The 24,642-nt window shown below is 58.5% G+C and overlaps 1 protein-coding gene across 1 annotated transcript in view; it reads left to right on the top strand.

Moving 5' to 3' along the window:
- The first annotated feature begins 544 nt into the window (after nucleotides 1-544).
- Nucleotides 545-24,642, top strand: part of BSN (bassoon presynaptic cytomatrix protein) — a 43,610-nt gene continuing 19,512 nt past the window's right edge. The window contains exons 1-4 of the mRNA XM_037049932.1: nucleotides 545-612; nucleotides 3,201-3,609; nucleotides 15,578-16,447; nucleotides 23,856-24,302. Coding sequence (XP_036905827.1) covers nucleotides 545-612; nucleotides 3,201-3,609; nucleotides 15,578-16,447; nucleotides 23,856-24,302 — 1,794 coding nt within the window. The remainder of the gene's footprint in view (nucleotides 613-3,200; nucleotides 3,610-15,577; nucleotides 16,448-23,855; nucleotides 24,303-24,642) is intronic.

Here is a 24,642-nt window from a genome sequence, read left to right as displayed (position 1 = left end):
GTTTAAGCAGAGGAGGGAAGTGGTTTGACTTATGTATGTAAAGGATTATTCTGGCTGCCGCATGGAGAAGACCGTAGAAGGGCAAGTGGAAGCAGCCAGGCTTAGGCAGAGCTGAGAAAGGAGGGGACGGTGGCTTGCACCAGAGGAAGCAAGGAGGCGGTAGGGGTGGCCATACTCGGAAGCCAGGGAGACGTACTGATGATTAACTCGGATGAGAGGCGAAGGGACTCCGAGGTGAAGGGTAGGAGGAGTGCAAAGAGGAGCAGGTCAGGGCTCAGAGATGCCAGTGAGACATGTCGGTGAAGATGTGGAGCTGGCACTTGAGCCAGGGAGGAGCCAGGAGGAGGTCCGGCCCAGAGGTGCACGCTTGGTAGCCTCAGTGGGCAGTGGGACTTAAAGCCGTGAGTCTGGGCGGGCCTTGAGACTCAGGGAGAGTGTGCATTCAGAGAAGCGAGTGTGCACAATGACAGAGTCCCTCCAATGTAGAAAGTGGGGTCCTAGGGTTGGGAGATGAGGCAGGAGGAGGTGGTGTTCAGGGAGGCACATGGAGACCTTATTTCAGGACGGCGGGAGCACTCGGCAGCAGCCAGTGCCGCCGCCGCTGCTCACCAGGTGAGGTGGCTGTTGGGTTTGATGACATGGAGGTCTCTGGGGACTGGGACCCGAGTGGCTTCTGGGGGATAATGGGCAAAAGCCAAGTTGGAGCAGGTTGGGAGGAAAGGAGGAGAGGAGCAGGAAGCAGTGAGTGGAGACCATTTGCAAAGTTTTGCTGTAAAGTGGGACAGTGGCTGAGGGGAATGTAGGTCAAAGCTCTTTTTTAGGGTGGAGAAGCATGTTTGTATGGTAACTGAAGTGACCCCGTAGAGGGGAAATGGGTGATGGACAGGGGAGAGTTCGCGAAGGTGAGAGATGGGCCTGGGGAACAGGAGGCGGGCAGGCAGTGGGGGGCAGACATCCAGGAGGCTGTGGACATGCACATTTCTCTTGTGCGGCTCCGCTCCTGTCTGTAAGCCGGCAAGCAGCTCGTCAGTGACAGTGAGGAGAGAGAGGGACATGTCAGAGCTTGAAGGTCAAGGAGAAGGTGTGAGGAATCATCTGGGAGGACAGGAGAGTGAAGGGATGATGGACATGTATTGCTGTCGCCAGGTGGCAGCCACAGCGGCAGTCAGGTCAGTGGACACGTCGCAGGCCTGTGTGCTGGGGGCAGTGGCCTCGAGGGGCAGACTGTGGGCGCAGACAGCGTTGTTTGTTGGCTCACTCACACCGCAGCTGACTTGGAAGTTAACCTGAGTTTGGATCCTTAATTGTCATATCAAACAAACGTCCCCAGAAAGACTACAGTGTAATGCCACATGAAATTAAAAAGTCACTGTGTACATACAAGTTTGCTTGTCACTCACACAACAGGCAACACAGGCACAGTAGACATTGCCAAATTCTGAGCAACAACCAAGGACTTTGCAGTCCTGGGAGGGGCTGCAGCCCCTTCACATGTTTTAAGGGCTCTCGTGGCTTCTGACTAGCTTTCCAGGGCTGCTTTTAAATTCCAACCCCAAATAATTTACATGAGAAATGAAACTATGAGTTTAACCAAGTGGGAACATTTGTTAACGATCCCTAGAAATGAGTCCACTGACAGGCCCTGGTGCCAGGTTCTGAGTGTGGGTCTGAGACGATGCAGCCACCCCCATTCTGGTCCTCACAGCTGGTGGCAAAGATGGCCTGGAGGGGGTAGCCCCAGGCTCTGGTGACCCCAGGGAAGAGGGAAGTGCAGATCTGTGAGGCTGCGTGGGGGGCTGCATGCTGCTCTTGGCTGACCACAGAAACGCCTGATGGACATTCACTAGAGGTTCTTTTTTCTGGAAGAGTCTGTATTGGACTGAGGGAGTCTCTCCACTGGCAGGTCTCCAGAGAAGACAAAGAACCACAGTGCCTTGTGGAGGGCCTCTCTGGTGGGCTTCCAGACCACTCCCTTCTGAAATGGCCTAAGTTGTCCTGCCAGTTGGTTCCTGGATCTTTTTGGCAAGAGATGGCCTTCATGGAGGGGCAGCAAACTTAGGGTCTCCTCCTGTCAGTCAGATGCTACCAGGATGGGCCAGCGGGGTGACAGGGCCAGGCCAGGCTGCTCTACAGGCAGCCATGGCTGGGTCCCCATAGCAGCTCTTGGCCAGCCTGCCCTGACTCCGGGGTGCCAGTGGCCATGCAGACGAATACAGACTGAAGCCAGTGTGGAAGTTCAGGGAAGCCATAGAAAGCATTGCCTTTGGTGTTTTGTGCTCAGCCTTTCTCAACTTGGAAAAGAAAAATGGGCAGAAATAGATTCAAGTTGGGTCCAAAGAGGAGGAACGTAAGAGAGCTGAGTGTAGCCTGATCATCTGCTTCTGCCTCACTGCGTTTCTTAACTCTGCCAGCTGGGCTGCAGCTGGGCCTGGGCAGGGTGGGGGTGGGGGTCAGGCAGGTCGCATCACCCTCTGCGGTGCCTCCAGAGCTGGACCCTAGAACTCCAGTTCCACCGCACACGCGGGAGAGCAAACACACTCCACCGAGTCCATCATGAGCTGGCTGCAGGCCTGGCGGACTGCCAGGAGGAAGGCTTCTTTGTCCCCGTCGGTGACGGCACCGGGGCTCCTCCCCACCCTTCTCCAGCTGTCTGGGGTCAGCCTCTGAAGGCAACACGCTAGAATGTACCAGACCTGCCGCGGCAGTAGTTCTGAACTTGAGCTGCATCTTGGAATCATTTGGGGAGGAAAAATGACTAACACTGCCTTTCAGCCACCACAGAACCTCTTGTAGTTTGTCCATGGTTAAGTCTGAGAGAAATTTAAAAATTACCCTGGTGGTTCTAATATACAGGTTTAGAACCCTGGCACTCAAAGTGTAGTCTGCAGATGGTAACATGAGCATTACCTTAGAGATTCTTAAAAATGCAGACCCCAGACTTACTAAGAACCTGCACTTCATCAGGATGTCTGAGGGGCACTTGTGATCCTACCCCATGGCTGTGATCCCCCCAAGTGAGAGATGCTTGTCAGGGCTGCACGCGGGCACAGCCCACACTCAGCAGGTGACTGAGGTCACACGGTGGCTGTGACTGGGCTGCCGGGCAGGAGAGGAATGTGGTGGCGGGGCTTGGTAGAGACTCCTGCAGGCTGCTTCTTTAAGATGTGTCTCTAACGTAGTTATTTTCCATGTCATTTCAGCGTTTCCAGGAGACTGGACCCCAAGGAGCCCCTGGGTAGCCAGAGAGCAGCTTCCCCAACCCCGAAGCAGGCTTCTGCTACTGCTCCCGGCCATGAGAGCCCCCGGGAGGCGAGGGCACAGGGCCCCGCGGGCCAGGAGGCCGATGGCCCCCGCAGGACGCTGCAGGTAGACAGCAGGATGCAGAGATCAGGGCGGTCCCCCTCTGTGTCACCGGACAGAGGCAGCACCCCCACATCACCTTACTCCGTCCCCCAGATCGCCCCCCTTCCCAGCAGCACGCTGTGCCCCATATGTAAGACCTCGGACCTCACGTCGGGCCCCAGCCAGCCAAACGTCAACACCTGCACCCAGTGTCACAGCAAGGTCTGCAACCAGTGCGGGTTCAACCCCAACCCTCACCTCACCCAGGTAACCGCCTCTGCGCCGCTCCCCAACTTGCCTTCCCACACCCCTGCTTCCCTTCTCCTCTGTCACCAACTCTCTTTTCCTCTCGTTACCCTGGGCCACCAGCCTCTGTGTCTTCCTGGGGCCGTACTCTGGCTCCAGGCGCGGTAGCAGGGAACAGGCCTGGCCCCAGGTCTCCTGAGGGGCTCCTGAGGGGCTCTTGTTCCTCCCAAAGCCTTGGGCAGTCCCAGAGCACAGGACGCTTTCTTACCTGGTCCAGGTTTGACCTTGAAGAATGGCGCTGAGAGGGCCAAAGACAGTCTCCTGGGCGACTTTTTCTCATGGGTACCCATTTGAAGCAGGCCCTGGGCCAGCCTCTATCCCCAGCAGTGGGCCCTGGCAGAAGAGCCAGGTGTGAGGAGGGCAGGAAACTGCCTTCCACTGGGCATCTGGGAAGCCCCCCTCTGGGGTGGAACAGGTGCCTATCCCCAGAGAAACAACCTTGGGGTAGAGACCTAGGTTGGGAGCCAAGCATTCATGATGTGTGAGAGTGTCCTATACTCACCGAGAGGCCACTGTGGGGCTATTTCCAGGAGATCAGCCTCCTTTCTGCCCTGGGTCTGTAGGCCCCCTCTGGCTCTGGTGGGGGGGGCGGGGGGGGTGCATCGAGTTGCTGTGGGAGCCTCAGCCGATCCCCCAGAGGCTGCTCCAAGGTGCTAGCCTGGCGGGGCCAGTGCCTTTGGAACAAACCGAGTGCGCTGGGCAACCCGTAGGAGTCTCTGGTTTTCCTCCCAGAGCTGTGCCTTGGGCAGGTTGGAGAGTGGCTGATGGCAGGCACGCCACTGGAATGATCAGCAGCAGGAGCTGTTTGGACCACAGGGATGGGGGATGAGTGAGAATAATTGTTCGCAGGTCGGGGTCTATTTGTGACATGAGGCGCTGTGGGTGTGGGACGTGTGGTTTGCGAGAGGTAAGTGCGAGATTCTGAGGAAGGAGCTGCCGGTGTGGGGAGATGACTCAGAGCGCTTGGAGTCGTTCCTGGAGTGTGGGGGCTTCCTGAGGAGGCGTGCACACTCGTGATTATGACATCTGGGACTAGAGACGGCCTGTCCCTGCCCTGGTTGTTAGGTAAGTGTCTGCGCTCCACTATGTAGAACGGTGTGTTTAAGCCGGGGCAGCTCACCTGTGCCCTCTGCCAGTGAGAAGCCAGGGCACTGGCCTCCCAGGAGCTTCGAGGCTTGGCAGGCAGGGATGAGAGATGCCGCACTGGGCATCCCCCTGTGCGCTGGCCCTGCCTCTGGGTTCCACCTTCCTGAGAGGCTTGCTCAAGCTGTCCCGTCTGAACAACTTCGGTCGAGGTGGGCAACGATCAAGGGAGAGCCCTACACGGTGGCTTCGTTTCCTGGGTGGGCATCCCAGTCCTTACCACACAGTGGGCTTCTCCCTGCCCAGCATCTTCAGTGGGAAGGGAGCCAGCCTCTGAGTGTGCCTGGGGAAGCAGCAGAGTGGGAGGACCTTGGCGATACCCAGTCCATCTGCCTCTCTGCTGGGAGGAAGGCAAGGCTTGGGGCCAGGAGGAAGGGGGTCCAAAACTGCCTGCAGATTTGCCCTGTTTGGAGAAGAGAGGCCTCCCGGCCTGGCCCTTCAAGCATGTGCAGGGCCAGAAACACACTGTGGTTCTTCTCAGGGAGGTTCTCTGGGCCATCAGCCTCCCAATGGCACTGCCAACTTGCAGGGTACGGGGCTGTGGCCAGCAGCTCTTCCCAGACTCGCTTTCCCAGAACATTAAGGCTGCTGTTCCATGGCGTCTGGTTTGGGAAATGCTGGCCTAGACTCCAGGATCTCACCTGGTGGCTGCCCTTTTCTGCTGGGGTCTCCAAGCAGAGCCTTCTCTACTCCGTGGTTGGCTCTTAGTGGTGTTCCTGCCAAGGAAAAAGAACCTTGGCGCATTTTCCGGAGGGTCTGGAAGAGCCTAATTCTTGTGCCAGAGCAGGTGCCTTTTGTCACTTGGCTAAAAGCAGATTCACCTCCCTGGTCATGCTCCGGTGTAAGGAGAAAACGAGTGGACAGGTTTTGCCAATAGATATGCGCGGCTCTGACCACCTCTGTTCTGAGCACCTCTCACCTGCCTTTCTGAGGAACCCTTTCTGGGGGAGACAGGTTGTGCCTGAAACTGCTGGTGTGGAGCTGCTGAGCCCCGGTGGGGGTGGGGGAGGCCACCTGGGTCCTGCGTCTGGCCTTGAAGTGCTCCTCCATCAGCAGAATGCATTGCTTTTCAGCATCCCCTGGCCGGGGCGGGGGGTTGGGGGGGGTGGGCGCTATGGCCGTCCTGGAGAAGGACAAGGCCCACACCAGTGCCATGGGGGAGCCGTCGCCTCTCTGAGACCGCCAGTGAAGCGGCTCTTGGGCCTTTCTCCATGTGTGCCGCAGGCAGAGTCACGGCGGTTTGCAACTCCCGCTGCGGCCCAAATTAGGAGAGCCACAGAGCTGCTGTGCCGAGTGTCTCTATGAGGACAAATGAGCAGCAAGGAGGGGAAGGCAGCCACCACTGCGCAATGGTCACCAGGACTTAGAGGTTCTGTTTTTCTGTCTTGTGACATCTTTCAGGGTCTTTTACTTTAGCTGGTTCCCACAGGAGTGGCAGGTCTGGTGGTGAGACTCACCTGCAGGCAGAATAGTCGGCCCTGTGTGGCCAGAGCAGCCTCTGAGGCCTAGAACCACCACTTTCTGGCCAGTGGATCCAAGCTCCCCTTGTCAGCCCTGGGGCTGCCGCTGGGACCGACTTGTACAGACATGGCATGGGCTGTTCTGCCCACATGCAGGGTGGCCAGCTCTCAAGGTGGTGACACTGTGACAGGAAGATGCCAGCTCGTGGACTCGGCAAGGTTTCTGGGTACCCGGCCCTGAGACTGCTTGCGAGTCAGGGAAGAAGCTCAGAGCACCTCTGCTCATGGTGAAGGAGGTCGAGTCCTGGGATGTCTCGGCTTCTTCTGCGTCATTTTGGAGCAACAGAGCTTGGGGACCCAGAACTAGTGGCTGGGTCTTCGGTTTTCCTACAGGGGCTCCGAGCCCCGTTTTCCTGTTCACAGTCCATTTTTGCACAAAACAAGCAGGGCTATCTGGTGCCTCTTCGTGGCAGAGACCATTTCTTCCTGTGTGAAACTGGCAAGGGACTGCTGGTTTCCTTGAGCGGTCCGAACATTTCCCACCACCCACAAGAGACCATCCCTGAGAGGGCACATGGACTCTGAGGCCACGGTGTTAGCATGTAAACATGTTCAGTGCCCTGTGATGGGCGCAGAGGGTAGGGTGACAAAGCTGGGGATGGGAGTGATACCTGCCGGAGAATGTGGGCATTGGCCTGTGGCAGGCATAGCCCATCACGCCAGCCCTCCTGGGGGCCTCCCTGGCCTGGACTCCTCCAGATGTGAGCCTGCCCGTCTCTTTCCACCGCCCCTGCCCTAGTCAGGATCACTTAAGGCTCCTCTAAGAAAACTGTGGAAGGATGATCAAGGCCTTTGCTTGTCTGTTCCAAGGTCTAGACTTTGCTGAGACTAGGCCAAGGGTCTTTAATCCACTGTGCTCCCTCCCCCCACCCCAATTAACAAGCCTTGGGCTTGGGCAGTTATCCAGGGTGGGTGGTGTGGAGAAGGGAGGGAGAGGATGCAACGGCCACAGTCTCTTCCTCCACTGCCTGCATCCCACTCCTTTCCGGAGGGCTGGGAACCAGACGGTGGCCGGGGGCGGTGCTGTGAGTGTGCGCAGATCCCTTGCTGCAGCCACGGCCGCCGCGTCCCCTTTCCTCTGCTCCCTCCTGGCCACACTGCTGCCTGGGCCCACGAGGAGTGCGGAGCATGTGTTAGAAGGGCGTGGAGCAGCAGTGCGCTGAGGAGAGGCAAAGGTGTCCTCTTCTTTCCTGAGCCCAGGAGGAGCTGACATCTGTGAAGGTGCCCAGCCTTCCCTCCTCCACCTCCAAACAAATGGAAGTGGGTGTCCAGGTGGCAGGCCCTTTGGGAGCCCTTTCTCCCACCATCAGTCTGGTTCTGGGGCAGTTTGCCTTGTAGTACTCACCTTGGCCTCAACAATCTCCAAGTCAGCAGGGCAATGCCCCCAAGCTTCTGCCAGGCCTGCTGCCAGTCCGTGGTCCCAGGAGACAGGACCCTTGCCCTCCTCACACAGACCACTTTGGGGTGGAGGCCAGAGCCACTGGGGGCAGGGGAAGAGGTGGCTGTGCGGGGGTGACAGTTGGCTCACAGCTGGGGCCATCAGGCCTGGAACAATAGATAACTTTTAGCTGTGAAAGGAAGCTCTAAAGTTATCCAAGAGTGAATGTAAAATTAATTCAGAGCAGGAAATATGAAATTTTATTCCTAAAACTCCTGCTTTTATATGTGCAGGCCAAAGAAACAGAATGAAAAGTGAATGGAGTAAAATGGTAGCAAAAAGGAGAAACAGATGATGTGGGACCAGGGAGAAGGGACAAGAGGGGAGAGGCAGAAGAGGGAGGTGACAGAGAAAAGCAGAGGTAAGAAGAGGCAGAGGAGGAAAGCTCGGTGATGTCGCCAGTGGCTGGCTGGTCACCTGTTGGTTCTGCTGTTTCTACTCTCCATCTAGCTCAGCCTTTTGCCTGGGCAAGCCTGCTTATATCCCCTCACTCAGGGCGTGGCCCTCAGCCCTCTTTCCCACCTTTCTTCCCTCCATAGATGCTGTCTGAGTCCTCATCATAAGCCAGGGAGTGCCCTTGACTCTAGAGAATCAGGTAGAGCAGAACCAGACTTGTTGCTCAGGCCCTGGAGCCTGCAGGCCAGTGGGACTGGCAGCCCGTCTACCAATAACCACACAAGCAAACACATAGTCACTTCCTGGGGGCCAGGAAGGCTGGGCAGGGGAGGTGGGTGCTTGGTGTGATGCTGCGACAAGGTCCCTGGGGGCCTCTACAAGGAGGGGAAATCAGGCTGCAGGATGTTCAACTGAAGCGGGACTGGAGACAGGTGAAGGCAGGGGAGGCCTGAGGGGAAGTTCGTGGTCTATGGGAGGGCCGAGGAGCAAGCCAGGCCCAGGTGGCTGGGATGCCCAGCCAGGACCAGAGGGTGTGCAAATCCTGCTCTTTCTAGGTGTGATTCCAAGTGTTTTGGAAGGTGGCAGTGGGGAGGTCAGAAGGACATTGAAAAGCACTTCTTTGGAAATAGTGGTGATGGCTATACAACAGCCAACATTATGAATGTACGTAATGCCACTGAATTGGACACTTGAAGATGGTGAACATGGAAAGTTTTTCATCATGTTTCTCTCTCTGTAGATAGCTAGATGGATAGATAGAGAACATACTATAAACACATAGATATATAGAGCTCCCTGAAGCTATACCGCAGCCCCGCCCCTCTGGCTGCCGGGTGGCAAACAGCTCATGGGGACAGGGCTGGGTTCTGGGCACAGGCTGGGCTGGGGTGGCAGTAATGATAGTGGAGTCACAGCTGGTCCCCAGTGCATTTTGGAGGCTAAACAGACAGGTTTGGGGAATGCACTGGACACGGGCAGGGGATGGAGATGGGGAATTTTTCTGTTGGGTCATGTCAAGTTGGAGGTGTCTGTGATGGCCAAGTGTGGTCCAGCAGGCTGACAAACTCCAACCCTGGCAGGCAGCAGGCAGGCTGGGCTGCAGACCCTGCGGAGTCACAGGCATGTACTGACATCAGTGTACTTCCCACTAAACTCTTCAGCAGCAAGCGTATCATTAACTAGAGATTGCTATTTGTTTAAAGGGCTTTTTTTTTTAAGGTAAACTTTACATGAAATGAAATGCACGAAGCTTCAGTGCACCATTCAGTGAGTTTTGACAGAAGGTTGCACCTGAGCCGTCCAAACCCCTCGATTGAGACAGGCAACGTCCCCATTGCCACAGACAGTCCTTTCGGGCCCATCCCTGTCCTGCCCTGCCCTCCTGCCAGACCCGGCTGCTGCTCTGCTTGTCACCCACCAGGGATGAGTTCTGCCTGTGCCACGACTCCATGGAAATGAGTCCTCCAGAATGTTCTCTTCTGTGATGGCTTCTGTCACTCCGCAGTGTGGGGCGAAGGCCGTCCATGTGGACAGGAGAGGGTTTCCAAAATGTAGGAGACAGTGGCCCTGCCTGAATTCTGAGAGGAAAGGGGTGGCTGCCTAGGGATGTGGGACTTGGGGCGTGACTGAAGGAGTGGGGCCCCTGAAGAGGCAGGTGTAGGTCCTGAGTGTGGAAGAGGCATCCTAGCGTGTGGCTCCTCTTGAAGGCATTGGAGGCAGGACCATCATTTAAGCCATCAATCAGGAGGGGGGTAGAAGAAATTGAAGCAGCCATTGTGGAGAAAAGCTCCCTGGAGAGACAGGTGAGGTCACCAGGCGGCTGCGGGAGCCCAGGAGAGGTTGGACAGAAGTTGATTCCCAGTGGAGCCCGTGTGCCTGCTGCCCATCCCACCGCCTGGCTGCAATCCTGCAGGAAAGGGAAACGGCTGGGTCCAGTTCTGAGGCAGACACGGACTAAGAGAGTGCACACGTGTAGCAGAGTGGCTGGCACGGCAGACCAGATTTGCTGGGCAGGAAGAGAGGTGAAGGCAGGGGCCCTGGCTGAACAGAAAGCAGGGGCCCAGCAGGTAAGGTCTCTATGAGGCCCCAGGGCTGCCACTTGGGGGTTGGTGCTCAAAAGAGACCTAGACCACTGGAGAAGGACAGGGGAAGGGCGATTTTGGAGGACTACAGTTGGGGGTGATGGTAAGCTTGTGGGTGAGACTGAGGAATAGAGGTGTCAGGCGGGCAGACAGGGACCGGGAGGTAGAAGGGTGGAGAAGCCAAGGGCTGGGCCCCAAGGAGCCCTGGGGATTCTAAAGAGCAGCTGAGGCATTACCATACTCTGAAGTCCAGGGAGGGGGGCTTCTGAAGGGGCGTGTGTGGGACGGGTGTGGGGAGTGGGCTTGGTCCCAGACAGGAGGATTTATGGGGCACAGTGTGTGGGCCTGGACAGTGGGGAGGGCTGCTGGGGCAGGGATGGGGGATATCAGCGGGAGGGGGCCAATGTGCCTGCAGACTAGAAGCAGGGCAGATTCTCCCTCCTCATGGAGCTCCACTCCCCAGACCCAGTCTCAGATGCTGGGCAGGTTTCCAGGGCCTCTCCCAGGGTCTTGACTTGATGAGACTAATACAGGCCTTCGCTATGGCCAGGCCTGGCTGACCCAGCCCTGGGTCAGTGTTCCGTGCACTAGAGGACGCTGTGGTGCCTGCCCCTTAGCCTGAGGTCAGCCAGCTGACAGGTGAAGCAGATCGTTGGCAGACTTGGGGAAGCTGGACTCTGGGTGGGGCCTGACTTCTCTCCTCCAGCCCACCCTTGTCCAGGGGCCTCAGTGGGAAAAGGACCTCTTGTCTCGGCTAGTGACTCACAGCCCGGAAGAGCATGCAGTCACGCTGGCTGGGGAGGGCCCCCCAGGAACCTCTGGATTTGGCACCAGCAGGGAGGGCTCATTTATAAGCTGTTTCTGTGATGTTTCCACTTGTACCAAAATGGAAACAAGCATGGATGCAGCATCAGGCACGACGTCAGCACAGTGGCCTGACGCACCGAGTGCCTGCCGTCCCGGAGAGGGCTGGGCCTCAGCAGGAGCACCGCTCTCTGCAGGAAGGCAGGCTCAGTGACGTCTGCAGCCCCTGCCTCGGAGAGGGGTGGAGAGCCTCACGAGCCAGAAAGAGAGCCTGTCCCTGCTAGGGGCCCCCAGAGCTTCCTGGCAGCCATGGAGGTGGCAGTGAGATAGGCCCTGCCCCAGTGTAGAAGCAGGTACCCTGGGCAGCATCCTTTGGGGCCAGGAGTGACAAGCAAAGTGTGATCCCACCCTCTGAGGTTAAAGGGTGAGCTTCTGTGTCACCAGTATCCCTGTGGGGAAGATGTCGAAGCCCCTCCTAAAAACTGACCCCCACTCTCCTTCCTGCCCCAGAGCCCAGTGGAGGGAGCAGCGGGGCGTGGCCACTGCAGACAGCTCACGGCTGTCTGTTCATTCACCGTGTGATTCCCTGGCCTCGGTGGGCAGTGCCGCCTTAGCTGCCCTTCTGCATGTTGAACAGTCCAAGTGAGGGAGCAGCGGAGAGGGGCTGTTCCTGGGGAGAACGTCCCCTCAGAGCCACAGCCCACAGGGCTCTGCCTGTCTGAATGTCCAGCAGGCCCCTGACAGAGTGGGCAGTATCTCCCTATGGGAAACCACTTTCCTGCAGCTTCTGCTTCCCCCACCCCAAACCACCCCTTGTCCTGCACACTACCCAGAGCCTTCCCATCCCTGCTGCTGCCCAGGTTCCTGTTGGGCTGAGGCCCCTGGGTGTCCGTGGAGGCCCCCACCTGCCCGCCAAAATGGCGTCCTTGCTGGCAAGAAGGGTCCGCATGACAAGGTCACCCTGGTTCTGCCTCTGGCTCTTAGGACAGGAGATCTGTGGGTGGTGGCCTGCCCGCCTCCTGGCCGCGTGCCAGGTCAGATTCATGGATAGCAGGAGCTACAGGAGGGCTCTTGTCACACCAGAAAGAGGCTATTCCCTCTCCATCTTGTGGGCAGCAGCTTGGGGGACGCCAAAGAGCCAGGAGCACTGCGTGCAGTTGAGGGAGACTTGCTGCTGGTCCCAGGGCTGGGGGTCTGCCACAGGCTTGGCCTCAGTGGGCAGGTGGGCTGGAGGTGTGCGGCCATCTCTCTTCCTGACCAGTGGGCAGCCTCCATCCCCCTGGCACAGGGCTGGGGGCCTCTGAGAATGGAGGAAGAGAATGAGGAGGAGCCCCTCCCAGCAAGCTCCTGGTGATCTGTGAGGAGGCAGAGAGGGAAGTCTTGCTGGGTTTGGGGAGCTCCCGTAGCCAGTATCCTCCATGGGATGCCTTAGGTGTTGGGCCTGTCTGCCTGAGCTTGAACCTGGGAGGGGCTGGGAGAGGGTGTGGTCCTGGCTCCTCGCTGTCTGGAAGAGGCGGGATGGAAATAGCTGCGCCCATCTGGGTGGTGAGTCACTGAGGGGCATTTCGTCCTTTTCTTGGAGAGGTTCTATTTTAGGTGAGATGCCTGTTGACAGCCTGCTTGACGGGGGCTGGTGGAAGAAGGTCCTGGTAGAGAGTGCAGGCATGCTAGCACGAGCCCCTGCCCACTTGTTTAGCCTTGTCTGGAACCCAAGGGAGGGTCCCTCTGAGGTCCCAGGGTGAGAAGCCTTACCCACCAGATCCTGGCTCCTTGGGAGTCCCACTGCACTCACGGGCCTTGGGTGTGGGCTGGCACCCACCCCAGGAACTGAGTTTGTGGCTGCCACCTGAACCAGAGCCGGGGTCTCCCCTCAGGAGGGTAACCGCCTCCCAGGGAACCTCTGAGGGTAAGTAGACACAGCTCATCCTTGGGAGCTCCCTGTTTGATGGGAAGGAGCCTCCCCCCACCCCTCAAGAATGACATTTCTAAGGGATCTCCGGGTTGAGTCCTGAGGACACAAATTGTTTCCTCTGTGGCTTTCTCTGTCCAAATGTAGACAAAACTTCCTTGGGTCTTAAACACTCCTGGGTGAGTTAACAGTTCCTGGGGAGGGGTGACAGAGCCCATCCCCAGCTAGTGCTTTGGCCTCACTATTCTTCGGTTTCCAGAGCTGGGCTCGGTCTTTGATGGCCTGGCCAGAGTTCTACAGGGGCAACTTCTAGACCCCTGACCTGACCTGATGAGTTTGTGTGGCCTTTGGAAGAGGTAGGAATGCAGGAGGCACCAGGCTCCAGGCTCCAAGCCCCAGCACACAAGCCGGGCGGGGCTGTGGGGCTGTCTCCCTGGCAGTACCACTTGCTGGCTGCTTGACCACAGGAGCATGTCGCCGAACCCCATCAGAACTTGGTTTTCTCTGCTGCAAAGACAAAATGAGAGGATGCCTGTGAACACACCCTGTGTGGTGCTGGGTACAAGTGGGTGCTCACCCATGTGCGGTTTCTCCCCCTCTTCGGGTGCCCCTCCTTGTCTGCTGGGTGGGCAGCTGAGCCCAGGCTCCCCAGCTGGCACTCAATCACAGCGCAGCAGTCACACAGCCTTATGGCCTCAAGAGAGCAGGGCTGGAGGCATCCCTGAGGGTGGGCAGAGGGGACTCTGGACTGTTGCATCTCTGAGCAGTGGTCAGACTGGACTGTTCCTTGGTGACTGAGCCACCATGGCGCTTTGCAAGCCTCTGGCTGCAATGATAGATAGGAGCAACCTTGGCCCCCAGCCTCAGTGCTGATGGAGGGGTTGGGGGAGCCTCCTCACCAAGGCACCAACTCTCCAGCCTCCTGGCTGCAGCCTGGTGGGAGCTGTGCCCCCATTAACAGGTCACCAGGACGAATCCCAGAGCAAGCCAGCCTGGAGTGAGCCTTGGTCTGTGCCACGCCCTGTGCACAGGGCTGGGGGCATCTCCACGGGGCTGGGGGAGGCAGAAAACACCAAGGAAACACACCAGTAGGTTACTTCGGGAAAGAATTAGCCCCGTGAAGAAAATAAACTGGGTGGTTAGCTACAGACCACCCTGGCAGTATTTAGATTGTGTGGCCGGGGAGGCTCTGATGGGGACGTGACCCTCGATCTGACACCTATGCAAGTGGCTGCACCTGGGGGCAGAGGGGACAGTGAGTGCGAAGGCCCATGCAGGAGCCGGCCCAGAGCATTGTTTGGCAGGACAGGGGCCCAGTGTTTCGGGGTGAAACAGCTCAGGCAAGATGGCAGGAGAGAAGGCCAGACAAAAGGCAGGCCGGGGAGGATTGGGGCCTTGTGGGCCATGGTAGAGAGTCCCCATGGGAAGCGGGATGGGAAGCCACAAGAGGGGTTTGAGCCTGTGAGTATATGCTCTGGCTTATGTGTGGATTTTTTGGAGGAAAAAACCATATTATCGGGTCTGTAACTGGAAGTCCAAGTGTAGACTTAAAGCACAGCTGCATCCAAAGAAGTAAATGAAGTGGTCAGATCTGCCCCTTTCCCTTCGTCTGGGCCCCGCTTCTGCCTGTGGCCTGTATCTCGGTGTCTCCCAGCATGGGACAGGAGGCCGCCAGCCGGGGCAGTGTTCCTCTGGCTAGTGATCAGGAAGGAAAAGGGGCTCTGGCTGCTGCTGCTCTGCGCGCAGGAGCAGGGCCGGACTCCGCCCCGCCGCCCGCCAGGTCACACGCCCGCCCTGCACCACCAGTCCAACCACTGATCTGCCCACTGGAGTCTCGTGCCCACTCTGCTGAGGGAGGGGTTGGTGATGGGGTGAAACTGCACGTCTGTCGCGTGAATAGCAACACATGTCCTGTTAGTTCTGGAGGCATGGATTTCCCCGTTTTCTTCAAAAATTTGTCCTCCTTAGGGAACAAAAAGGGCTTATTTCTTTCTGCTCCCATTGTATTACATTGTATTCCTTTGCTCTCAGGATTTTGTGTGTCTCTTGTCTCCTCAGCTAGACTCTGCTCCTCCAGCACAGGACCCCTCTTTTCTTTTATTCCCTGTGCGCCCCTCTCGCACCCTCTTCATGAGCTTGTTTTTCCTGCCAGTCCTCCCTGAATACCTGTCCCACCAGGCACTGCTAGGGCTTGCTTTCCCTCCTCACTTGTCTCTGGCTGCTGTGTGGTGATGGCCTGAGGGGGGCAGTGGGGGAAGCTGAGTGACCAGTTTGAGGCCATGGGGTCATTGGGCCAGGAGGACAGTGGCATGGGTGGGTGAGGCAGGATGTGGGCTGGGACAATGTCCACGGAGTTGAGATATGGCCGGTGGGTGGTCAGGAGGACTCCGGAGTAGGAGTGTGTGGCCAGCAGTGGGTGGTGGCTGTGGGGAGGGAGGGTGAGGGTGTGGCTGCCTCTGCTCTGCCCCACAAGCCTGGAGGTTCCTAGCTGGAATGGCCATGCCATCGGCCCTCTCAGTCAGGCCCCCAGCAGCCCAGAAGCACCTGAGCAGGCTGGTGCTCCTGCCTGTACTGGGAGCTGGCCCTGGCTATGCCACGGGTGCCTCCAGTCCTGCTGACCCTGCTGCTTCTTCCCCAGGTGCAGGAGTGGCTCTGTCTGAACTGCCAGATGCAGAGGGCTCTGGGGATGGACATGACCACTGCGCCTCGCTCCAAGAGCCAGCAGCAGCTGCACTCCCCAGTCCTGTCTCCTGCCCACTCCCCAGCCAAACAGCCCCTGGGGAAGCCGGAGCAAGAGAGATCACGGGGCCCAGGGGGACCACAGCCTGGCCCCCGCCAGACTGAGACAGCCAGGGCCACCTCAGTGCCGGGGCCTGCCCCAGCACCTGCCCCTCCAGAGGTGGGGAGGGTGTCTCCTCAGCCCCATCACCCTGTCAAGCCTTCCACAGCTGAGCCCAGGCCACCTATAGGAGAGACCCTGGCCAAAAGTGCCACCACAGTGCCCTCTGGGCCTGGTGCTGCTGAGCAGACTCAGGAGGGCCTCACTGGGAAGCTCTTCGGCCTCGGGGCATCACTGCTGACCCAGGCGAGTACCCTTATGTCTGTGCAGCCTGAGGCTGACCCCCAGGGCCAGCCCACCCCCAGCAAGGGGACGCCCAAGATTGTCTTCAGTGATGCCAGCAAGGAGGCTGGCCCAAGACCCGGGCCTGGGCCCGCAGCTGGAGCCAAAACTGAGCCTGCAGCCAGAACAGGCCCTGCATCAGGGCCTGTAGCCCTGTCGAGGACCGGGGGAGCGACCAGTTCAAAGCACGGCAAAGCAGAGCACCAGGCAGTGTCCAAGGCTGCTGCCAAGCCAAAGACCATGCCGAAGGAAAGGGCCACCTGCCCACTGTGCCAAGCTGAGCTCAACATGGGCAGCAAGGGCCCAGCCAACTATAACACCTGCACCACCTGCAAGCTCCAGGTGTGCAACCTATGTGGCTTCAACCCGACACCCCACCTGGTAGAGGTAAGAGAACTGGGGTCGTGGGGGGCACAGGGAGAATGGGAGCCAGAGAGAGCTGCAGAGAACCGGGTCTGCAGCTGCCGCAGGGCTGCCCCTGCACAACTACCGCTGCAGGTTTTTTTCCATGCCCTGCCCCGGCTTGAGCTTCCGCTCAGAGAACTAACTGGCACAGTGGATGGGCTAATGGTGCCCACTGCCTCCGACTGGCTGACCAGTGCCCAGAGGCTGGACCCAGAGGCAGCTGGGCTCAGGGGGCCCTGACCTGGCCTCCCCGTTCCCAGCTGTTCTGAGCACAACCCTGATGGAAGGTGCCAACCTCCTCTGCTCAGGTAGGAAGACCCTGAGGCCCCACCTTGCCTTCAGTCTGTAACCCTCACCGGAGGTTAAGGACTGTGCCCTGTGCCCAGGGGAAGGCAGAAGGTTTTCTCACCATAGGGCAGGCTATGTCCCACTTCCCGGGCTATAGCCCAGCCAAGTAGAATCCACACCCCACCCCTTTGTGAGGACATTGGTGTTGGGGTCCGATGTTAGCTGGTCAAAGCCACGGCTTTTGGGCCTGTGCTTTCCCCTGGGTGGGCCTGGGTCTCTTGGGGACTGCTTGTGGAGATGCTCAGAGATGCTCTTCTTGCCTGCAGGGAAGTTGGAGGGAGTGCTGGGTTGGGGTCTGTCTCTCTGCAGACCCTGCTCCAGGGAAGGGTGCAGAGTCGGGTGGAAGCAGGTAGGAGGCCCAGTGTCTCAAAGCTGGGAGCCCTGCCTGGACCAGCCCTGGCCCTGGGGCCTGCTTCTGACCCTCCCCTTCTCCATTCTACCCTGCTCAGGACCACCAAGGGAGCCTTTTCTTGGTTGCCTTGGACATAGCTGGCTGTGTCCCCTTCTGTGGCCTGCCTTGGGGTCTGTGATGGGCTCATCTTGACAAATGGACATGTCCCCTGCTGTCGTGTCAGACAGGAGATGGCCAAGCCAAAGCCCCTGCTCCTGCGCACCATCAGCCAGCTGAGCCCTCGGGGCTCCTGGCAGAGCCTTGCATGGCTGGTGGCAGGCAGGGAGTGTGGAGTGCAGACCACTGCTGGCAGAGGATGGACAGGGGAGGAGGGCGTGGTGTTGCCACAGTCTGTGCGGCACCTGTTTTGCCTTGGGCCAGGCCTTCGTGGGAGCTGCCTGGTGTGATGAGGCCACTGTGCGTTCCAACATGCAAGGAGGGGCAGCCCTTAGCAAGACAAACAACAGCCTCGTGAGATGCTCATGTGACCTTCTAGTTCCCACACTGCCACTTCCCAAGGCCTAGGTCCAGCAGCTCACTGGAGGACAGCTGGCCTGGCTGACCTGGGTGGGGAGGGGGCACTGAGGCATCACTAAGGTCTGGGGAGCTCCAGCAGAGGGATTGCTAGGCCCTGGCTCACTGCCAGTTGGGTGGGGTGCCCCAACACTGAGGGACTGTGAACCCCCTTGGACTGCTGAGCTGGCGCAGCCTAGAGGACCCTTATTCCCGAGAGACCCCCTGGAGTTTCCTCGTTAAGCAGGATGTGCACAGAGTAGAGGGAAAGCTGTCTCAGTCCTGAGCATAAACATTCCTGACAGCTCCTTTCAGCTGCCCCTGGGCCAGGCCAGGGGAAGTGCTGATGCAGCCCAGACAGCAGGGCCTCGGTCACATGCTGGCAGAGGGTGAGCGTCAGGGTCTGACCTAAATCTCTCAGGAGCTGCGTGGTTTTTGCCTTCCTGGACCCCAGAGCATCTGCCTCTCCATGGCCAGCACGGCCCCGGGCGCACTCCCTCCGCGTCCTGCCCCACTGCTGTCTCCTTGGCCAGCACCACCCTTGCCTCCACAGGGTCGGACAGGCTCCGAGGGTCTGACGGCAAAGCGGCTCAGTGTTCTGGTCCTAGCCCTTCCTTACCCTGTGCCCTCGGTGTCCCTGTCTCCTGCTCACAAAGACAGCAGAGGTGGCCCAGCTTCTCCTTCTTTCTCCGCATGACTCTGCCTGTCACTACTGCTTTCCATGGAGGACCTTTGGCGGTTCCAGGGGAAGGTGTGGGTGGGCAGCCAGGATGCCTGCTTCTGAGGTTCCTACACAGGAACTGGAAACTGTGTCAACATTCACCACCCAAGCCAGCAGCCTGGGCTGTTTCAGCTTCCTTTCCCTCACCAGCGTCCACCTCACAGACCGAGCCCTGGTGGCTCTGCTGCCCACTGCCACTAGATCCTGGCCTGTCCTCTCTATCCTCATGGCCACGGTCCTAGTCCAAGCCCTTGCCCTCCTTTGCCAGACACTGACCAAACCCTCCTCCTGGCTCTGCCTGCCTGAGTCTTGCAGGGGGGCTGGTGGGGAGGGGCTGGTACTTGGTGTGTCCCCCGCCCCTCCCACCACAGTTGTTGCTTTGCTCTGCTGAGGCCCTGATCAGACCTTGGGCTGTCTCATCTCAGTGAATGGCCACTTGGCATTTGGACCCAGTTGGTGCTCCCCTTGACCGGCTTGGTGTGTTGGTGTGTTCGTGGTTAGAGGCTCCTGATTTCTCAGCAGGTGCCCTGGGTGCTTCCTGTCTTGGGAGTGAGGTGGCAGGGCCAGCAGGTCCTTCTCCAGGTCCAAGGCTTAGGTCTGCCCTGGCTGTCCCCCCCAACCCCTGCCAGTGCTTGACCAAGTCCAGCCCGCCAGGCTTGGGATGACGGCTTCCTGGGCACAGTGTGTGGGAGGGGCGGGCCAAGGGACCCCGCCGCCTGGTCCCCTCAGGCTTCGCAGGTCTGCTGTGGCTCTGGCTGCAACTGTCTGGGCTGTCAGCCTGGGAATTATCAACATTTCTGAGCTTCAAAATCTTTTACCTTCTCTCTAGACAAAAGGCCAGAGCACACAGTGAAGAGGCAGCAAAGCTCAATCCCTTTTCCCGTTGCAGTTTCCTCTGGGGGAAAAAAAGTGCTATTTAGTGAGTCATTTCATAATTAAGAGTTGTTCATTCCAAATTTTTTTACCTATCTATCTTTTTGAAGGATAATAGCACCCTCTGGCTTAATTTTTAATTGGCTTTCAGTTCAAAACAGAGTTAGTAAAGAAATTAGTGGGGTTGGAATGGTTACAGTCACACTGCCAGTTTCTTATATTATTATAATTGCCAAAATACCAGCTGTGCTCCTGAGAAGCTTGGCCTCTCTGGGCAAGAGGCCTGGCCCCTGTGGTTTGTGGGGCTGGCTGGGCTTATCTGGGGCGGGGGCTGCGGCAGGGGCATCAGGAGAGAGGCCAGCAGCTGCCTCTGCCCCACACCTGCCTTAGGCTGCCTCGGGGGTGACCGCAGAGAGCTTGGTGTCCTCTGTGTGGAATGAACAATAGTGCTCTGGTGTCTTCGAGAACCGGATGAGATGCCGTCTCTCTGACACTTGTGCAAGGTCCAGCACACAGTCGGCCCTGGAGCCCAGAGTCTGGGACCAGAGTGTGCTCTGCGGGGGATAGAGCCCTGCCAGTCCCCGCTGTCTGAGTGTGAGCTGGCCCTGTGGCCAGTGAGGGACATCCCACAGGGGATGGAACACTGGGCCCTGGAGCACAACCCACTGCCAAAGGCACCTGCGGGGGTGTCGGGGCTGTCTGGGGACAGGGAGAGGCCACAGGGCCCCAGAGTCGGGAAGGAACCGCTGCTTTGTGGCCGTGCCTGTGGGCCCTTTCCCTCTGCACATCCTTTTCTCTCTTTTTAAAAAATATTTTATTTATTTATCTTTGGAGGGGAAGGGAAGGAGAGAGGGAAAGAAACATCAAGGCATGATTGCTTCTCATGTGTCCCCTGCTGGGAACTGGCCTGCAACCCAGGCATGTGCCCTGACTGGGAATTGAACCACAATCCTTTGGTTCACAGGCCTGCGCTCAATCCACTGAGCTACACCATCCAGAGCCTTTTCTCTCTTTTTAAGAAGCTTTATTTTCCGTCAACCTTATTTCCATTCTGTTAAGGGTTTGTGGAAGAAGACTTTAAGAGCGCTCAATGGTGGTTCCTCCCCATTCCGTGGCCTGTGTGGTGGGGGCTGCAGACCAGCCTTCAGTGGGAAACCACTGAATGGGCCCAGAGGGCACCAGTCTGCGACCTCAGGCTGAGCCGTGGTGAACCGTGTGCCGGAACAGCGCATTCACCCCAAAATGCTCCTTGGTCACAGCCACTTCAGCAGCCGCCTGCTCTTCTCAGTTTCTTTGGGGTCTCTGCAGAGGTAGAGATCAGGCGGGACCTCCCGTGGGTGTTCGCAGGAGATGATGTCCTGGGTGTGCACAACTCCTGGGCCAGCACCCACATCATACCCACTGAGCGAGCTCCCCTGGCTGTTGCAAGGGACGGCAACGTCCACTTGGTGCAGAGGAGAGTCTGTGTGACTCAGGGCAATGGCTAACACAGGACGCCTGGGGGAGAAGCCGGTGGTCAGCCCTGGGCTCAGCAACCTCCGGGTGTCACGGGGTTCCCGGAAGGCTGCCTGGATCTGGTTAGTGAAGGCGCCAGGAGTGAAGCAGCCGGCAGTAGGAGCGGCTCCAGCAGCAGCAGCGCCCTTGGGCACAGCTCGAGGGCCAGTGTCCCCAGACAACGTGACACTGACAGTGGCGGGGTTCTCCATGGCCACAATGGCGTGAGCTGCCAGCAGGAGCTCCTCCCGGGTTCCCTTCAGATTTCCGGGGTGGATGCCCTCAGTTTTCCTTTTGCAAAGGTCCTGTTCCACATGGAAATCCAGGTTGGTTCCTCCTAATTGGGTTCCTGCTGCAAGGACTTTGAGGACAAGCTCCCCCTTCATTTGCAGGACATCAAGGGCTCCAGACACTGTGAAAGTGTCCCTTTCAGTTCTCTGGGAACCGAGAGCAACGCTGCACGGGCCCCTCTCCAGGCAGTGCAGAAAGCTTCTGGGCACCCTTTTGCTGGAGTTCTCACCCAAGGCGCCCTGGGCTGGCAGTGGGGCTGGGGTGTGTTAGGCCAGGCAGCCACAGGTGTTGGTCGGGCTGGTGTCGCTGTGACTGGTCTGACACGCAGGCCGGCTCCTCCTGCAAAATTGTGGCATCTGCAGGGTCGCTCAGCCGACGGCAGACAGCTCAGGGAGGAAGCCTGGTTTCCAGTGCTGCCTTGCTGGGCTCCTCGGAGCCCAGGTGCAACCAACAGTTGCACCTGCTGGTGGGGTGCCTGCCGATGCTCAGACGGCTCATTCCCTTTCCTTGCCTGCAGCTCACTGATCTCCACACTGTGGTGTCCTCACTTGCACCTCTCACTTTAGGTGCCAACTGTTCTTGGGGGGGGGTCCTACCTTCCTGCCCCCAGGGCAGGGGGACACAAGGCAGACGTGGTCACCAGAGCTTCCCGCTGTCCTTTTCCAGGTCCCAGATCATCCCCTGCCCACTTACTGAAGGGGACAGGCAAAGGGCCAAGCAGGCAGCAATGCCCCACGGCCTGGGACTGGATGAGGGAGACTGTGAGAGAATGTGCAAGGAAATGAATGAACAAGGGAAGGAATGAGTATGCGCGGGGTGAGCGTGTTGGTGGGGGCAGAGATGAGAGCAGAGTGAGAAAAGAAACTGGGGCCTCAGCAGCTTTGTTCAAGCCCCCAGACACAGATTCTGTACGGGGACTGTACACTTCCCACTCTGTCGTCATTCCCCAGAAGACTTGGGCCTGGGCCACATCGCCCCTGGCCCCACCCCTACTAGTCTCAGTGCCCTATACCCTCCTCCTCTACCCCTGGAAGGCTGGAGAAGGCCCTCCTGCAGCCCAGCCAAATGTTTATTTTTAGCTCTTACCTCACATGCCCCCTCCTGCCTGTCGTCCCTCTCTCCCTTACTACCCGCTGAGGCAGAGCCAGGAGAGGTCTGCTGGGCAGCCCCTCCTGCAGCAACCCCCCCCCCACCCTGCCCCACCCCATGAGTAAGCATGGGAAGGAGCAGAGTGCCCGGGAGCATGGGACCACCGGGGCCATGCTTTGCTGAGGGCCCAGGTAAGCAGGCCAAGGCAGGGGCTGGCTCTGAGCCCTTAGGATTGTGCCTGCCTCCTCCATCCAGGCCACCCTTCCCAGGTACCCTTGCTTCATTTGGACTGTTGCTTCAGGGAAGGGGCCTGCAGGCCAGAGGTGGGGTCAGAGGTTTACCATGCCCCCCAGGTGAGCCAGGGAAGATGACCTAACCTTGAGAGAGGCCTAACCTGGGATGGTTGTGTGCAGGGACCCAATGTGGAGTCAGGGTGGTATTGCCTTGGGCCAGCCCTGCTGTGGGCCCAGATCCTAACCCTATTATGTTGATCCTGGGGCTGGGGAAGGGGCTGTTTGCTTATTTTCAGAACTCTCTCTTGCCCTCTCCTATGCTCCTCCTACCTATCCAGGGTCTTTGTGATACATGACAGTTCTCTCTGATGTGGGGGCATTTTCACTATGTCCCTAGGTGATGCTGGGGGCATGTGGGTGGGATTCTTGGCGAAGACTCTGTGCTTATGTCCATCTCAGGGCTTGGTCTTAGCCCTCCCAGCAGCCTTCCCAGGCACCTGTAGGAGTGGACCCTCCTAGGCCAAGTGAGCCCAAGGCCCACCGATAGCCAGCACCCACTGCTTTACTGGAGTTGGGAGCAGGCATAAAGCATCAGATAAGGTCTAAGGGAATTGGCAGTGGTGCTTAGGGCTGGGACTTGCAGGGAGCAGAGTGAATTCACGGAGGACCTCTGGACCCCTCTACCAGGGACCTGCATGTAGGATTGGGCTTCAAGGCAGAGAAGGGATCCAATCTCCAAGAGAGGTCTCATAGCCCTGAGTAACAAGCCAGCGGTGCAACCCTATCCCTCAACGTACACCAAGACCCTGCCACCTGCCGGGCCCGGCTTCAGCTGATACCTTGGGGCAGAGATGTGGCATTGTCCATGGGGGCCTGTGGGCAGAAGAGACTGGTCAGCCCCACCCTGCCCCCAAGCAGAGAGCCTCCCAGGGCCCCAGGAGTCTGCACCCTCTCTGTACGGCCCCTCCTTAGGAAGGGTGTGGGCAAGGATGGTGTCTGAGGCCGGAGAGCTAGGAGGCAGGAGGGGCTATGCATCCAAGAGATCATTCCTTGGATGTCATTTCCCACTCTGGGCTCCGCACCAGCCCCTAGCTCCCTGTCTTGTCCAGGCCCCCGTGTTGCTCGTAGCTTTCCCTCCCCTAGAGCCTTCCCAGTCTGGCCAGGGGGAAAAGTTCTGGATGGGGTGAGGAAGGGACCGTTCTTGGGGGCTGGTCATTTTAGCTTTGTATATGTGCATTTAAATAACGGAGAAGTCTGTCACTGGGGGCAACAAATCTGCCTGTCTTTGTTTCCTCATGCCTTTGGTGTCATGCGTTGGAAGACTTTCTCCTCCTTAAGGCTGCAGAAATAGTCTCGGAAATACTCTTTGAGTTCTCCAGTGCCTTGGTGATTTCAACTCTCCGCTCCCCCCCCCCCCCCCCCTGCATTTCCTTACAGAAAACCGAGTGGCTCTGTCTCAACTGCCAAACTAAGCGACTGCTGGAGGGCAGCCTGGGAGAGCCGGCCCCCCTACCGCTGCCCACCTCACAGCAGCTCCCCGCAGGGGCCCCTCCCCGTGCAGCTGGAACAACCCCTCCGAAGCAGAAAGGGCCGCAGGGACTGGGCCAGCCATCAGGCCCTACACCTGCCAAGGCCAGTCCCCTGCCCACCAAGGCCAGCCCACAAGCAAAGCCCCTCAGGGCTTCTGAACCCAGCAGGACCCCAAGCAGTGCCCTAGAAAAGAAGACAGGAGTCCCAGCTAAAGCAGAGCCTGTGCCGAAACCACCTCCGGAGACCAGCCTGCCCCACGGGACTGCTAAAGCAAAGACTGGGGTGCGGAGGACGGAGCCCACCACCCCTGTGGTCAAGGCTGTTCCAGAAGCCCCCAAGGGTGGAGAGGCAGAGGTCAGTTCCAGTCACATTGCAGGGACCCTAGCTGGGACAGTCTAGGGGAGGGGGCTGGGGTGTAGGACTGGGTCAGGCCCCTTGGGGCCTCAGAGGAGAGTAGGGATGCCTGCCTCGATGAGGCCCTGGTGGGTCTGGAGCCTGTGAATTACAGGCTAGTCCTGAGTTTTGCTACCATTAGATCTAGTGAAGTTTCTCTTTGAGAACCTAGGGCTGCTTGGGGTTTGCCATGGAACCTCCAAGTTATTCAAGGCCAGAGACATGGAGAGGGTGGTGGGCTCTGATCACTGGGGAAGTGGAGCATCTCTTCCCCAAGTCCCTGGGGTTGACAGGGAGGGTT

This window comes from Sturnira hondurensis, unplaced genomic scaffold (genome assembly GCF_014824575.4).
Source record: "Sturnira hondurensis isolate 20B ecotype Veracruz unplaced genomic scaffold, ASM1482457v3 Scaffold0006496, whole genome shotgun sequence".
NCBI lineage: Eukaryota > Metazoa > Chordata > Mammalia > Chiroptera > Phyllostomidae > Sturnira > Sturnira hondurensis.
This window is presented reverse-complemented; position numbering and strand designations above follow the sequence as displayed.